This window comes from Hippocampus bargibanti, linkage group LG06 (genome assembly GCF_051943395.1).
Source record: "Hippocampus bargibanti isolate YZ-2025 linkage group LG06, ASM5194339v1, whole genome shotgun sequence".
Taxonomy (NCBI): domain Eukaryota; kingdom Metazoa; phylum Chordata; class Actinopteri; order Syngnathiformes; family Syngnathidae; genus Hippocampus; species Hippocampus bargibanti.
Window position 1 is genome coordinate 26,361,260 of NC_142739.1, and position 16,663 is coordinate 26,377,922.

Below are 16,663 nucleotides of genomic sequence, written 5' to 3' on the forward strand. Positions count from 1 at the left end.
AGTAAAACAATAATTAAAATAATAAAATAAACATAATTGAATAATACAATAAATACATTGCTAAATGAGTAAATATACATGCATTAAATAAATAAAGAAACAAAAAAAGACGTAAATACATAAACAAATCAATGAGTGAATGAAGAAATGAAATCATAAATAAACAAAAATAAATACGTAAACAAATAAATCAGAATCAGAAAGCCTTTAATAGTCCCACAAAGGGGAAATTTGACAGACAGACAGACACGTGAGTGAGCTGCATAGGATATAGCTTTGTTTGATTAGCTTCATGCTAACATATGAGAAAAAGCTACAGCTGCTATGGAATGATCATCCCACTGACTGAAACCAAATGAAAGCGTTCCACTTGAAAATGGACCATTTTTTCCCCATTGTATCAAGATTGATACCTTAATTTTGTTGTTTCGTTTTTCTTGTTTCCCCTCCCTCTCTCTTAGGAAATGGGCGAGAAATGGCAAACTCTCACACTATATGACGTAAAGACGTGCAATGAAATGAGGAAGGGAGTTTTCGTGTGTTGGCTTTGAGTGCAGTTCACTCCTTGATTATTCCAGCAGGCCAAGTTTGCCCCGCGAAAAAAAAAAAATCCACTCAAGCAGTTTACCGGCAACGAAGTTGATTGGTGGCAGCTAGCGCAACAATGAGCGATTGTGCGAGGGAAGGCGCGTGTGCGGCCCGAGATGTGACCCGATTGGATTTTTTTCGGGAGGGGGTTGACCTCTGGAGGGCAAGGTGACATTCCCGAAGGGGGAGCAAAGTGAGAGCACCGTTGTTCAGATTATCAACCTGATCGCTGCCGTGATTGGACGATTTTTTTTTTCCGGATTAATTTCAGAACGATGGAGGGTTACCTAACTGAGACGATGAACGAAACCCCCATGATTAGCTTCATGCTAACAAACAATGCAAAACCACATTGAGATGCTAACATTTAGCATCAATTGGCTTCCTAGAGTTTTAGATTGGATTCGATTGGCCTTTATTAGTCTCGCAGTGGAGAAATTTACATTTCACAGCAGCAAAGTGATGAAAGGAAGAGGAAAGGAAAGAAAGAAGTAGAAAAACAAAATAGTGGAACTGCTGTAAAGGCAGCCACTCTCGCGGCGCCATCTTGGAGTCAAAAGAACAAAAAATATGACAACACAAAGACACAGTCATTCAATCTTCAGCCCTTTCAGCACCCTCTGTGTTGCATGAAGCAGTTCTAGATAAAAGAGGGAGAGGATCAATGCGTCCTTTTCACCAGTGGATCAGGGAGGTCATGGTGAAATGTTCACGTCTGCTCCTGGAATTTACTGTCAACATTAACATCAAACAAAGACAAGGACCCGACGATGTCATTCGAACGACATTGCTTTGTCTTGTGAATAAGTCTGATTAGCTTCATGCTAACAAACAATGCAAAACCACATTGAGATGCTAGCGGTTAGCAACAACAGGCGCAGGTTTTGAGCAATTTTAGAGCAATTTGAACAGGGCTTCCTATAGATTTGGATGTTTAGTGCTTATTTTTGTGTTGTTAATTTTGACATGTTTGTAAAAAATATTTGAGCAGGCCTGTCCATGGTTTTTTGTCACTTATTTATTTATTGATTAATCTATTTATCTATTCATCTGGTTATTTAGTTATTTTGTTGTTTAGTTTGTTTAGTTTAGTTATTTAGTTATTTATTTTTGGGTGGCTCTAATTAATGACTTTTTCTAAGCATTTTAATCGCAAATGTTTAGTTGAAATATGTATGTTGTCTCTTATAACGAAGCGAACGGAACAAATTGAACTCTTATCTCAAGGCAACACTTCACTCCATCCAAGAATGTGTCACGATATGCTAACCAAAAGTGGTCGTCACGGTAACAGTCGGTATTGACTTGGAGACCAGGCGCTGCCGCCGTATAAACAAAAAGCCGTCTGGTTAGCGTCGGCCGCGTGCAATTTTTCATTTTATTATTTTTTTTTTAAACAAGATTTCGTCGAAAGCGGCCGTGAACTAGACGACGGCGGCTCATTTCGCACCTGCTCACCCTCAACGCACTTAACCCCCCCGCCCTCCCCCCGCTCCACTGTCATTGGTCCACCGCAGAGGAAGCACCCACTTGGAATAAGAGCCCACCGTGTGTTTACATCCGCCGCGAGCCATTAGAGGCCGCGAACGGGCGCTGTTTGTATACTGACGTACCACCGCCTCCACTTGTGTTTCCACTTAGCGCGCTAACATTTCGTAGCCGCCCACAAATTGCGACGTTTTGCCAAGACCGCAGACCACAAACCGTCCTTGTTGATGTCCGTTGGTGCTGGACCGTCAAAATGTTGTAGCGTTTGTTTTTTTGGAGAGTGAACACACATGCACTTGTCCCGTTCGCTTTCATAAATTGCGGTCTCGCAGTTAAAGAGCACGCGGCGTTGGAACCGCAGACGTCATCCTGGTTTTTATCACATTCCGCTTGAAGGGCTGCAACAATTCATTCGACAACTCCGGTCAGGGGGGGGGAATCCTTGCAATGTGTGAGAACACCTTCACGAGACAGTTTTTTCCAAGACGTTAGCCGTCGTTCACAAAGATATTTTTGAAATGTCCTTTTCACCAGTGGATCAGGGACATCATGGTGGAATATGTACGTCTGCTACAAGCTAAATGTTAACTCATTCACTGTCATTCACGAATTAATTCGGCAATTGAAAATATGACGTCGAGCGCTATACCCGAAATGGTTCATGCTTGGGTGCTAATAAAGCGCTGGCCATGGCCTCTGGTAATGTTTTTTTTCTTTTCCACAAGAGGGCAGCATTTCCCCTTTTTCCATGTTAGCACTTTTTTTCCAGCTTCAGCTGCTATTAAAGCGCTATATAAACCCGTATTGCATTGTATTTTGGACACCCGCCCTCATTTCAAGCTCATTTAACTCCAGACCCATTTAATTTAGGAATTGACATCTTGAGTCAGGTGAGTCTTAACCTCTGTGGCCGAAGCTTCAAATTTATTTGGGAAGTGAAAATATGACGTAGAGCGCCATTTCCGGATATGTTCAGGTTTTATTTTTTCATGCTTTGGTGCCGATAAAGCGCTAGCCATGGCCTCTGGCAATGTTTTTCCTTTTTCTTTCCCTCTTTTCCATGTTAGCGCTTTGTTACAGCTTCAGCTGTTGTTCAAGAGCTATATCAACCAATATGTATGTACTGCATTGTATTTTGGACATCCACCCTCATTTTAAGCTCATATAAGTCCAAACCCATATCATTTAGGAATTAACTCTTTATTCCTGACGAAAGAAGATAGTCTCAGGTTTCTAACATTGTCTTGAATGTTTATGTAGTCCTAAAACGAGAAATTCTGTGGGGCAGCATTAGCCCTTTGTGTATGTTAGCGCTTTGTCCCAGCTTCAGTCTTTGCTCAAGAGCTATATAAACCAATTATGTATGTGTTGCATTGTAATTTGGACAGCTACCCCCATTTTAAGCTCAGATAACTCTAGACCCATGTGATTTAGCAATTAACAATTTATCCCTGATGGAAGAAGAGAGTCTACGGTTTCTAGCGCTGCCTTGAATGTTTATGTAGTCCTAAAACTCAATATTCTGTGGGTCCTGGAATTTGAGTGACAATGACAAAAACCCTGGCGCTGGAGTGGACACATTTTTTGCACGTCTGGCAGTGAATGAGATAATACCAACGGCCCTTCGATTTGGTGAAATCTACCGTCACCTACTCGAGCATTGTATACTTTTCACTGGCTAACTTTGACGTCAGTCTCAGGCCAGGTGTGACTTTTAAAGCCACAGACTTTCCACGTATGCTAACTATTAGCATTGATAGCTTCAAAGCATTTTCACCATGACGAAATATATATTCGAATTATAGTGAATGAGTGAAAAGAAAACACTAAGCTGAAGCATTCATTGCTGAAAAGCGATTGCCTCACATCTCCCGTCCCACGTAAATCCGCATCAATTCCAAGCCGCGGCAGTTCCACATCCGCATCGGCGCTCTGCGCTGATGCGTCTTTCTTCTCAAGGCGGGATCCTCAAGCCATACACACGTGTTGTTGGACCCGCACGCATTTTGCGGTGGCAAACTGAAAGCCAAGGTGGATTTATGTGCTCGGTTGGCCGCTTTCAGAAAATCTATTCCTTCCATATGGCAAAGTGCTCCGCAGGCTGCCAAAATGCCGCGTGCGGACTGTGTGTGTGTGAGCTGTTTCCCCTCTTTTTATTAGCCGCCCTCCCCCCCTAACCCCTTCCTGTGATTTTCAAAATTGCCTCTCTGGACGACACAACATTCATAAGATGGCTCCGCGGTTGTTTGAAAGCTCTGTTTGTTGTCTTTCAGGTGTGCGCCGGAGCCCCGTTGGATTCCAGAGCTGAGCAGTGCGCCGCTTTCAACGCCAAAGAGTTCATGGATCGTCTCTACGACTGGGAGCCTTTCACGGAGGGTGAGGACACACTGAGCAGGCGTCTCCCATTGACCAGTCTTGAGATACTGCCAAGTCGTAAAGTTACTGTTGAGTTTTAGGCACATTCAAAACACAGACCTGAATGTTCAACTTAGTGTATTTTCTGGCGTATAAGGCGCACCGGAGTATAAGGCGCACCCTCAATGAATGGTGTGTTTTCTAACTTTTTCCATATATAAGGTGCACCGACTATAAGGTGTACCTTCAATGAATGAAAAAAGTTTTACAAATATAAGATATAAATACAGTAAAGTCTCGTTATATCGATATCGGATATATCGATAGTCCCGGTTATATCGATACTATTTCTATACACGCACGGAGAAAATTACATGCAAACAGGATCGGATATATCGATAGTCCCGGTTATATCGATATTTTTTCAGACTCCCTTGAATATCGATATAACGAGACTTTACTGTATATAAAAGTTTTCCAAATATATTTGGTGTTTCTTGCGGCGGGTGCCGATAGAGCACTGGTCAGACCCCAGTCAATGTTACCTCTTTTTTTCTGATGAAAGATGAGTGTCTTAGGTTTCTTACGCTGCAATGTTTATGTAGTCCTAAAACTCAATATTCTGTGAGTCCTACAATTTCAGTGAAAATGACAAAAACCCTGGCACAGGAGTGGACACATTTCCGCACATAGTCATGCAGTGAATGAGTTAAAATACTCTTTGCCTTTCATCAAAGTGTGATTTTTGTTGCTCCTGGAACGAATTAAATGCATTGACATTCATTTCAATTGGGACAGTTGATTTGAGATTGGGAGCGTAGTCAAGGAAACAAATTTAAAACCTCCCTCAATGCATGACTGTAAAAAACAAAACAAAAATATCCTCTTTTTTTTTAGCAATCATAGCTAATTTATCATTTTCACAGTCACGTCCCAACATTAGCAGTGCTACAAAAACATTTTTTAATGCCATTACAAAATCAGTTTTTCTACACACACACACACACACACACACACACACACACACACACACACACACACACACACACACACACACACACACACACACACACACACACACACACACACACACACACACACACGCACGCACAAAATACCTTTTCCTCTATTTTTCTGTTCCACCCTCATTCATCCAACTTCTCCCCTTTCTGTCTGCCAGTCAAGGCTGCCAAGTTTCTCCTCCCTGCTTTGACTCAGCTCTCAGCAGATTCTTGCCGAATGAGATAAAAGAAATGGAAGCAGCGAAAGGGAGGCGATAGGATGCAAGTGTCACATGAAAGCGATGTAGATGGACCGCCTTTGGTATTCTTTGGGCTTTTCGGAAATTCTTTGGTTTTAAAGGCGCTGTTAGAAACTTCAATATTATATAGTAATACAGTAAAGTCTCGTTATATCGATATTCAAGGGAGTCCGAAAAAATATCGATATAACCGGGACTATCGATATATCCGACCCTGTTTGCATGTAATTTTCTCTGTGCGTGCATAGAAATAGTATCGATATAACCGGGACTATCGATATATCCGATATCGATATAACGAGACATTACTCTATGTAATAATATTATATAAAAATATATTATATAATAATACATCATTGAGAGACAAAAGCAAGCCATGTTCTGATTCGCTGAAAAATAAGTCAACATAATAATAATAATACAGTAAAGTCTCGTTATATCAATATCGGTTATATCGATAGTACTGCTTATTACGATACTATTTATATGAACGCAAGGAGAAAATTTACATGCCGCAGGATCGGATATATCGATAGTCCTGTTATATCGATATTTTTTCCGACTCCCGAGAATATCGATATAACGAGACTTGACTGTAATAATAATAACAATAATCTCTCTCCCGGCAAATTGCCGTTTTCGTGTTTATTATGTATGTAAGTCATTACAGCCTTGCACGCTGGGTCCGAGAGGACAGTAATTTCATCTATGCTGTATGTCATGAATATTAGCATATTTGACAATAAAACTGACTTTGAATAATAATAATAATAATATATTTCATTCATAAGCGCCTTTCAAAACTCTCAAGGCCACTTTACAGTCACAGGATAAGTTTTTCTGTGGGTGAGCAGCGGCAGCCACACGCGCCCGCGTTCGCTAATCCTGGAAGTAACTCAAATAGATAGAATGATAGCTAATATATCGCTAATATGTCTTATTAATGGTAGTAGTATTTGCACTATTGGTACTCTTATTGGTGTTATTGGTATATTTTATTAGTATATTAGTAGTAGTATATAGTAGTAGTAGTAGTAGTAGTATGTAAACCACAATAACAGTCATTATTCTTAACTTCAGATTTGAAAACTACTTATTCATTAACTCATTCGCTGCCATTCCCGAATTTATTCAGGAATTGAAAAGTGTGACGTGGAGCGCCATTCCAGAATTTTTTTCGTATTTTGGTTTTTAGTCTTTCTTTCGATAAAGCGCTGGTCAGACCACTGGCAATGTTTCCCCCCTTCCACGATGGGCCAGCATTTGCCTTTTGTCCATGTTAGCGCTTTGTTACAGCTTTAGCTGTTGTTAAAGCGCTGTATAAATCAATATGTATGTATGTATGTATGTATGTATGTATGTATGTATGTATGTATGTATATAATAATATAATACAGTTTTTTTTTTTTCAAAACAATTTTGCTATCAACGGGCGGCCATTTTGATAGTAAACGCACAAGTCACCGTCATGTCGACTCCGCCCAATGCCGAGACCTCCCAAAAGTGTCTGAAAAGCGCTCAAAAGTCCTATATAAGCGCTGCACGTGCAGGTGTTGTTCTTTTTTCAATTTGTCAGGCGTCAACCCCCCCACGTGCAGGTGTTGTTCTTTTTTCAATTTGTCAGGCGTCAACCCCCCCCCTTGCCTGCCCCCGACACCCCCCAGCAGGCTCCCCTCCCATCACTTCCTGCCCCAGCGATGCCTCTCGCTTTCTCTTTTTCTGCCCGAGTGTGTTTAGATGGAGCGATAGCGGGGAGGAAGTATATTTAGAGGACAAATACTCCGCTGTCTGAACACCAGTGAGCTCTGAAAATGACAGAGGGACACGAGCGGTAGAGGAGAGAATCAGGTCGAATTAAGTCTATCTTGATATTGTCCCCCCCCAAGATTGACTTTTTGATCTGCACAGTCTAAAGTCTAATCTCTCAAAAAATAACTACGACTGGCTAGAAAGACACATTTTTAGTCTACTGTCATTCCTTAGTCGATGAAATTCACAAAAGTAGCAACTTAGTTTTGATTATATCATACGTGTCGACCTTATAGCTAAATGTAGCAACAAATGGTTAGCACGGGTATTGTTTTTCTCCATTTAGCGTTCATTATCATCAGCTTGAATCTGCGATGCCAAAAAGGCGGGTCTGGCCTATATTGAGTGATGTGGAAATGAGCGAATAAGGCTGCACAGTTGGGCCGGGCGATGCGAAGCAGCTTTAGCGTTAGCTATTGCGCGCGTAGCGTGATGGTAGCAGTTGAGGCCGTCGGCGGGTGCGCAAAGGTCCGTTAAATTATTCATCGAATAAAAGCGCCGGCGGGTGTGTCTGTCCGGAGGAGGGATTACAATTCGTTATACAGGTGACATCCGATTTACGACCAGCCCGACTTACGACCACCCATACTTACGACCACCCGTACTTACGACCACGACCTCCAGACCCTATTTTTTAACATTTTAAGAGGGGGAGTTTGCGCGTCATTTAGCCTCTGAGTCTCTATTCAACATTTTGAATGGATTTCGACTTGCGACCGCTTCGACTTACGACCGTTTGGTCGGAACGGAACTCGGTCGTAAGTCATCAGGAAAAAAAATAGTTAATTCCTAAATTATCTGGGTCTGGAGTTATATGAGCTTTAAATGAAGGTGACTGTCCAAAATACAATGCAATACATACATATTGGTTTATATAGCGCTTTAACAACTGCTGAAGCTGGAACAAAGCGCTAACATGGAAAAAAAGGTGAACGCTGCCCTATTGTGGAAAATTAAAAAAAAAACATTGCCGGAGGCCATGACCAGCGCTTTATCGGCACCCAATCATGTAAAAACAAAACCCCCAAAAATTCGGGAATGGCACTTCGTCATATTTTCAATTCCCAAATAAATTCGTGAATGGCAGTGAATGAGTTAAAAATGTACCCCCCACCCCCCCCCCCAAAAAAAACAAATACTTTTTTGGGCCTTTTCACTCCCCCAACCCTCCCATCCTCCGACTTGCAACTCAATCTGTGACCTTTTTCTCCCACTATGAGCTCATGTCTATCTCGCTATCTCTCATATACGCACAGACCCGTCCGTCCATTGCTGGAGGACTTTAACCCCATAACACCTCCAGTCTCCAACCTCTGAGAGAATGTGGATCCCAGGAGCCACCAGCTGCCTGCATTTGTCATTTCGCAAACGCTTTGTCACTTTTAAAAGGAATCGTCTTTATTTGGAAGCACATTCTTTCCGAGAGTAACATCAACTCATTCTTTTAGCGCTCGGGAGCGAATGGAACATATGACGCTATTATGGACGATTCAATTGAATCTCCAGCGACCCGCTTCATTATGGGATGCAACTTCTAACCCCGGCGGAGTTGAAAATTCAATTCTCCTTTTTTTATATATTACCCGTCTGCACGTGAACCGTATATGTCCAAATATATCATTCGAATATATATTTCCTCATGATGAAACTGCTTTGAAACTATCAATGCTAATAGTTAGCATACATTGAAACTCTGTGCCTTTAAAAGTCACATATGTGTATGTGGAACTGCCGCGGTTTGGAATTGAAGTGGATTTACATGGGACGGGAATGCGAGACCGTCTGTTTTCATCAATGGATACTACAGCTTCATAGTTGCTTTTAACTCATTCACTGCCATTCGAATATATATTTCCTTATGGTGAAAGTGCTTTGAAACTCTCAATGCTAATAGTTAGCATACATTGAAACTCTGTGCCTTTAAAAGTCACATATGTGTATGTGGAACTGCCGCGGTTTGGAATTGAAGTGGATTTACATGGGACGGGAAATGCGAGAAAGTCTGTTTTCATCAATGGATACTACAGCTTCGTAGTTGCTTTTAACTCATTCACTGCCATTCGAATATATATTTCCTTATGATGAAAGTGCTTTGAAACTCTCAATGCTAATAGTTAGCATACATTGAAACTCTGTGCCTTTAAAAAACACCGAGCTCGAGACTGATGTTGACGTTAGCAAGCGAAAGATGTACAATGCTCGAGTGACGGTCGACTTCACCAAATCGACAACGGGGCAGCCATTAACTCTTTCACTGCCAGACAATGCAAAATGTGTCCACTCCAGTGCCAGGGTTTTTGTCATTGTCACTCAAATTCCAGGACCCACAGAATATTGAGTTTTAGGACTACCTAAACATTCAATACAGCGTTCGACTGTCTTCTTCCATCAATAAAAAAATAATTAATTCCTAAATTAGATAGGTCTGGAGTTATATGAGCTTGAAATGGGGGCGGCTGTCCAAAATACAATGCAATACATACATATTGCTTTATATGACGCTTTAACAACAGCTGAAGCTGGAAATAAAGCGCGAACATGGAAAAATGGGAAATGCTGTCCCCTTGTGGAAGGAAAAAACATTGCTAGAGGCCATGGCCAGCGCTTTATTGGCACCCAAGCATGAAAAAAACAAAATGCGAACAAATTCAACAACACCCGACTCAAGATGTCAATTTGTTATGTTGTTTGCTTCAGATGATCACATGACATTGCTTGACCAATCGGTGCTCGGGGGAAAGTTCGTCCGTGACTGTCGTGGTCGAAATTTTTTGGACGTTTTTTTTTTTGTTGTTATTAATACAATCTTTTTTTTTCTTTTTCTTTTTTTTGTAATCATATTTTATATTTTTTTTAATCAAGGGTTCCTTCCACAAATGTGCCAATGAACTGGCTGCATTCAGTACCTCGAGTAACACGTTAAGACATTAGCTCATTGTAAAAATCCACTTGCGGAGCACTTTGTCTCCCCCTGTGACATATCGGAGTTCTCTAGTCGATGTGAGTGCTCAAAAATGTTGCTGTTTTCTTCTGAAGCAGCCCTCCAACCTCCCTCAGGTCCCTCCCCCCCTTTCCTCCCCATAAACAGTTCCATATATTTCACGGTGAAGCGTGGGCCTCCCAGGCTCCTCGTAAATCTTAGCCTTTGCTCGTGATTAAAGGTCTCGCTCTTTCGTGGGCATGTGCTCACTTGCGAGGGGGAATTGACACTGATCACTTTGTTTGGGAGCGTTCGTTCCTGAAAGAAGTCATTTGACGCCACAGCAGACAATAGAGTGATACCTCGGTTTACGAACACCCTCGGCTTACAAACTTTTCGGTTTATGAACGTTAAATTTAGGAAAATTTTACCTTGGCATACAAACTATTTTTCGGGATACACACCGAGCTGCCACAATGAGTGATGTGTCGTTCGAGAACGAGTCCGTTCTCCTAAAAGAAAATGGGAGCCGGCTTGTTTTGGTCTATTCCCCGCCCCCAGTCATTGGTTAAAGCCACGTGATTGGTCAAGAACGCAGCAGTGACGGGGGAGGGCTTACAGACAGAGAGAGTGAAGCCATTCTCCAAAAAAACAAAATGGCTGCCGATTTTTTTTTTTTGCCGGCTTGTTTTTGTCCTCTATTCCCCGCCCCGAGTCTGCGGTTAAAGCCACGTGATTGGTCAAAAACGCAGCAGTGAGGAGAGGTGGTTTAAACATTAAAAAGACAGGCTGAGAAAAGAGAGTGTCAAAATGGATAAAATGCAGTAAAATTTGGACTTGTTTCAACTTTGACAGCTCAAAGGCAGAGTGTAGACTGCAAGGTTAAAATTCCCATCAATCAGGCTCCACACATAACCCGCACTGGCTATCAGTTCGATTTGAAATGAAAAGACAAGCAAGGGAACCAGCTATTAATGAAGTTTCTAGTGTGTCTGCTTGCATCTGTCGCAATATCACAACTTCCAAGATGTACAACCCAGAGCTCCTCGAGACACTTTATGCTAAAAGCAATCCATTCCATCAAGCCATCAACGACCATCACAAAGGTAAATAAAATCACTTTATTATACAGTACAGATTATTTCTTTAATTATAATACCATAGCGCATTCTTTATACATAAAATAAGGTATATTTTGTGTAGTTTTAAGGCTTAGAAAATTAGAAAGTAGAAAATTATGTTTTATGGGGACCTGGGAACGGATTATTCTTATTTTAATGGTTTCCTATGGGCAATACATATTTGGGATACACAATTTTTGCCTTAGACACTGTCCGGGAACCAATCAAGTTCGTAAGCCAAGGTATCACTGTACTTGATGCCGAATATCAGTGCTGTACTGATGAGCTCAGACGAGCTGAGTCATCTCAATGCATTGACGCTCTCGACGTGTGTTTCAGTCGGTCCGGAGAAGCAATGCGAGCTGACGTGCCGTCCGGCGGGCTATCGCTTCTACGTTCGGCAGGCCGAGCAGGTGCGAGACGGGACGCCTTGCTTCAACGTCACCTCCAACGACGTGTGCGTCCAGGGACAATGTCTGGTGAGTTCGGCGAAACCCTCCCGTGACGGTGCTTTTCGTCAACATAAGTGACATTTTTAACATTATTTAAAGGGCAACCGACGTCACTTTGTTTATGAACGTAATTGGTTCCCAGACAGTGTAAGGCGAAAAGAATGTTTCCCAAAAATTAATTTCCCATAGAAAACCATTAAAATGAGAATAATCAGTTCCCAGGTCCCCATAAAACACAGGTGTCAAAATCAAGGACCGCGGGCCAAATCCGGCCCGCCACATCATTTTTTTCGGCCCGCAAAAGCAAATCAAACTTGTTAAATTCCATGATGATTGCTAAAATCTGAACCAAAATTTCATATTTTTGGATGTCAACCACAATAAAAGTCATTATTCTTGATTTCAGATTTGAAAACGAGTTATTCATTAATTTGCTGTGTGCTCTATATGTAATATTTGAAGGGATTTAAACATTCTAATGGGTTCCCCAAATTCATAACGGCCCTCGAGAGGAAACCATAACTACAATGTGGCCCGCGGCAAAAAATGACTTTGACACCCCTGCCATAAAACATAATTTTCTACTTTCTAATTTTGTAAGCCTTAAAACTACACAAAATATACCTTATTTCATGTATGATGAATGTGCTATTGTATTGTAATTAGAGAAATAAACTGCACTGTATAATATTATAATTTACCTTTGTGATGGCCGTTGATGTCGTTGCCTTTTGATGATATCTGAGTGAAGTTGCCGTGCTTTCTCAGCGATAATACCCTCACTCACACCGTCCCCTGCTAGCTACTTTTCGTTAATCCAAATGAACAGACGTTTTTCAACCTCTTGTATTGCCTGAGACCGTTTCTTAGACAACAAAGAAACACCCTTAGCCGCACGTTGCAATGGCCGACTTAGCATACCGGGACTGGGACGCAAAATCATACAAAAACGCACACCTCGTTCGGGTTTTTCGAGGATCTCCTTTTTCTAATTTTCTTTTGTGTCCTCTTCGACTTAACACTAGCCTGTGGTGGGGTCTTTTTTTGTCCCATAACAGCACTCGATAGCAAACCATATGGGGGTATGGAAAACTAGTCCGTGGCGCTGTTCGACCGTGCGGTTTGGCGTTTATCCATCGAAAACTCGTCCGCCAGCCACCGTGGCGCTGTGTGGTTTAATCCGTCCGCCGAAAAGTAGTTTGTGAACTAAAGTGTTCGTAGGCCGATGTATCACTGTATTATGTATATATTATGTATTATGAATTCACACTGTTAGCATTTGGCAGCGATCACGCTCGTAAAAGTCCAAATTGCACAACATCGGCGACAGAAACTACGACGACGCAATGCGAAATATTTACAAGATCGCAATGTCTATTTGTCCTCACCCCCCCCCCCCCCCCCCCCACCCCTTTTTGTTTTTGCTGTGTCGACCTTCCTCCGATGGCCACCAGACCGAGGGCTGTGACGGCATCCTGGGCTCCGGCTCGAATCTGGACAAATGCGGTGTCTGCGGGGGGCGGGACCAGGCGTGTCAAAAGGTGACGGGCAGCTTCCAAAATGTCAGCGTTCCCCTCGGATACCACAAGATCTTGGATATTCCGGCGGGGGCCACTTTTATTAACATCACGGAGAGGCGGGCCAGTCCCAACTATCTGGGTGAGCGCCATGCGAATAAACGTGACAACCGAAAATCATACATGACTGATGAATATATGCGTGAAATTTATACAAAAAGAAAAATGGACAAAATGATCAATGACTGGAATCAATGACATATCGATAAACACGATTTTCGTGTCGATATTTATGATTTATTTTGTCAAAAATACGTTTTTGAAAATTCATTATCAATCAATAATCATGCCAGGATGACTCTGCGAAAAAAACTGATCTTGGAGCTAGCTATTAGCTAGCTAGCTTTCTATCTATTTCAGTAACTTCCGGGGTGAGTAAACGCTGGCGCGTGTGGCTGCCGCTGCTCACCCACAGAAATCCTTTATCCTGTGACTGTAAAGTGACCGTGAGAGTTTTGAAAGGTGCTTCAAAGTGAAATGTATTATTATTATTATTATTAGTAGTAGTAATATTGTTTTTATTATTTCTTTTTTTCTCTTCTTCGCTCCAACAAATATGGTTAAACACAACTGTGAAAGTGGAACTGCAGTCTGGAAAAAAAAAGATCAAAATGGAGTGTGGGAAATCGCAGAACCGTGACCCTAAAAAAGTATCGTAATGAATAATAATAATAATAATAATAATAATACGTTTCATACTCACGTGCATATCTTCTTTGTCCTCGACAAAGAATTCAAAATTGTTTTTTAAGAAACGATATGTCATATTGCTGATTTTTCCTCATGGAAATATTCATTTTCAAAATATTTCTGCTTTTTTTTTGAATGGGGGTGTCGGCTGAAACGGAATAATGCTATGACCATGTATTTCAATGGGGAAAGATGACTTGAGATATGATCAATACCTGATTAGCTGCTTAACAATTAATAATAATAATACATTTTATTTCTAAGCGCCTTTCAAAACTCTCAAGGTCACTTTACAGTCACAGGATAAGTTTTTCTTTGGGTGAGCAGCGGCAGCCACATGCGCCAGGGGACACTCAACCCGGAAGTAATAGCTATCTATTAGCTGTCTAGCTGGCTGGCTAACTAGCTGGCTATCTCAGAATCAGAATCATCTTTATTGCCAAGTATGTAGAACACACAACGAATTTGTTTCCGGTCAAACACGTTGCACTAGTATCATCAAAAAATTGCAAAGAGGCACTATACAGTTCAATTTGGGATACTGTTCAAGGAGTTAATGGCTTGGGGGAAGAAGCTGTTTAAAAGTCTGCTGGATTTGAATTGGTAGCGCCTGCCTGAGGGGAGTCTCTGGAAAAGGTGGTGGGCAGGGTGCGGAGGGTCCAGTATGATTTTCCGCACCCTAGTTTGGATTCTATCTATTAGCTATCTGGCTAGCTAGCTTTCTATCTATTTGAGTTACTTCTGTAAAGTGATTTTTGGGAGTTTTGGAAGGCACTTTGAAATGAAATGTATTATTATTATTATTATTATTATCAAATGAAATGAAACGAGTGTTTTGGTGCCAAGGGCGTGGTCACGGAATGCGACAAATTTGTATCTGGAGGCACCAATGTGTCTGTTTTAAAATGCGAGTTTGGCCTTCAGGCAGTGGGGGTGCGAGGTTTGCTTGTTTGCCTGCTTTAGCGGGAGATTGTAAATGTTGTGGCTGGGCAGAGTCGGAGAAGATAAGGCTCACATTGTTTGAGGGCCAAGCCAAGTGAGCGTGTCTATTTGTCTTGACAGCTTGCGCTCGCTAATGAGAGCGCCCCGGTGTGTTTTGACTAAGTGACTTTAGTGCCTCTGACACACCTTGTTCACCCCGCAGCCATGAGAAGCGGAACGGGGGCTTCCGTGGTGAACGGCCGCTGGGCCGTGGACCCCCCGGGGGAATACCAGGCGGGCGGGACCACCTTTACTTACCTTCGACCTCGAGCGCAGGCGGAGGGGGAAGATAAACCAGGGGAGTCCCTCAGGGCGCCCGGGCCCACCAGCACCCAGTTGCAGCTCTATGTGAGTAGACCATTTCTGCACCAAAATGGCTTCCGCGGAAACTAGTCCACATCATAAAAACAAACTTTCTTTGCGATGCTATTTTGTGTTTCCAAAGTCATCTAATCAATAAGCGTCACGCCGACTTCAATTTTCCGTGCAGGCTACAATTTGTGCTAAAACTACAAAACTTCTAGCTATCTCACTAGCTATCTATCTATTTAGCTATCTATCTAGCTATCTATTTGGCTATCTATCTAGCTAGCTCACTAGCTAGCTAGCTATTTATCTAGCCAGCTATCTACCTATCTAGCTAGCTATCTATCTAGCCATCCATCCATCCATATACAGTCAAACCTGCGTTGTGAGCTATCTATCTGGCTATCTAGCTAGTTCTCTAGCTGGCTTCCCAGTTAGCTATTTAGCTATCTAGCTATCTAACAGGCTTCCTAGCTAGCTATCTAGTTGCTATCTATTAGCTGTCTAACTAACGAGCATGCTAGCTATTAGTTATCTATTAGCTAGCTAGCTAACTTTCTATCTATTTTAGTTACGTCTGGGTTGAGTGAACGCTGGCGCGTGTGGCTGCCGCTGCTCACCCACAGAAAAACTGAGCATGTAAAGTGACCTTGAGAGTTTTGAAAGGCGCTTTGAAATGAAAAAGATTATTATTATTATAAAACGATCCAAACTTGAGTGTTTTGTAAGGCGCTTTATATCTGGCTTTTTTTACTAACCTCTCAATTATTTTCTGATCTCATCAATACGGCACTAGTTCATTGTTCGGAACTATTTTTGCGATGACCATTTTATACTACTAACCTTAATTACTCTCTGATCTCATCAGTACGGCACGAGTTCATTTTTCGGAACTATTTTTGCGATGACCATTTTATACTAGTAACCTCTCAATTACTCTCTGATCTCATCAGTACGGCACTAGTTATAGTTAATTGTTTGGAACTATTTTTGCGATGGCCATTTTATATTTGAGTTAGTAGTGTACATTTCTGGGTTGAGTGAACGCTGGTGCGTCTGGCTGCCGCTACTCACCCGCAGAAAAAAAAAGTTCTTATCCTGTTCCTGTATAGTTC

The 16,663-nt window shown here is 41.8% G+C and overlaps 1 protein-coding gene across 1 annotated transcript in view; it reads left to right on the forward strand.

Annotated features, from left to right (window-relative positions):
• The window catches only part of adamtsl4 (ADAMTS like 4), a 47,759-nt gene that overhangs the window by 19,987 nt on the left and 11,109 nt on the right, over positions 1-16,663 (forward strand). Inside the window, exons 5-8 of the mRNA XM_088999014.1 lie at positions 4,350-4,452; positions 11,882-12,021; positions 13,449-13,653; positions 15,406-15,590. Of these exons, the coding sequence (XP_088855140.1) occupies positions 4,350-4,452; positions 11,882-12,021; positions 13,449-13,653; positions 15,406-15,590 (633 nt within the window). The remainder of the gene's footprint in view (positions 1-4,349; positions 4,453-11,881; positions 12,022-13,448; positions 13,654-15,405; positions 15,591-16,663) is intronic.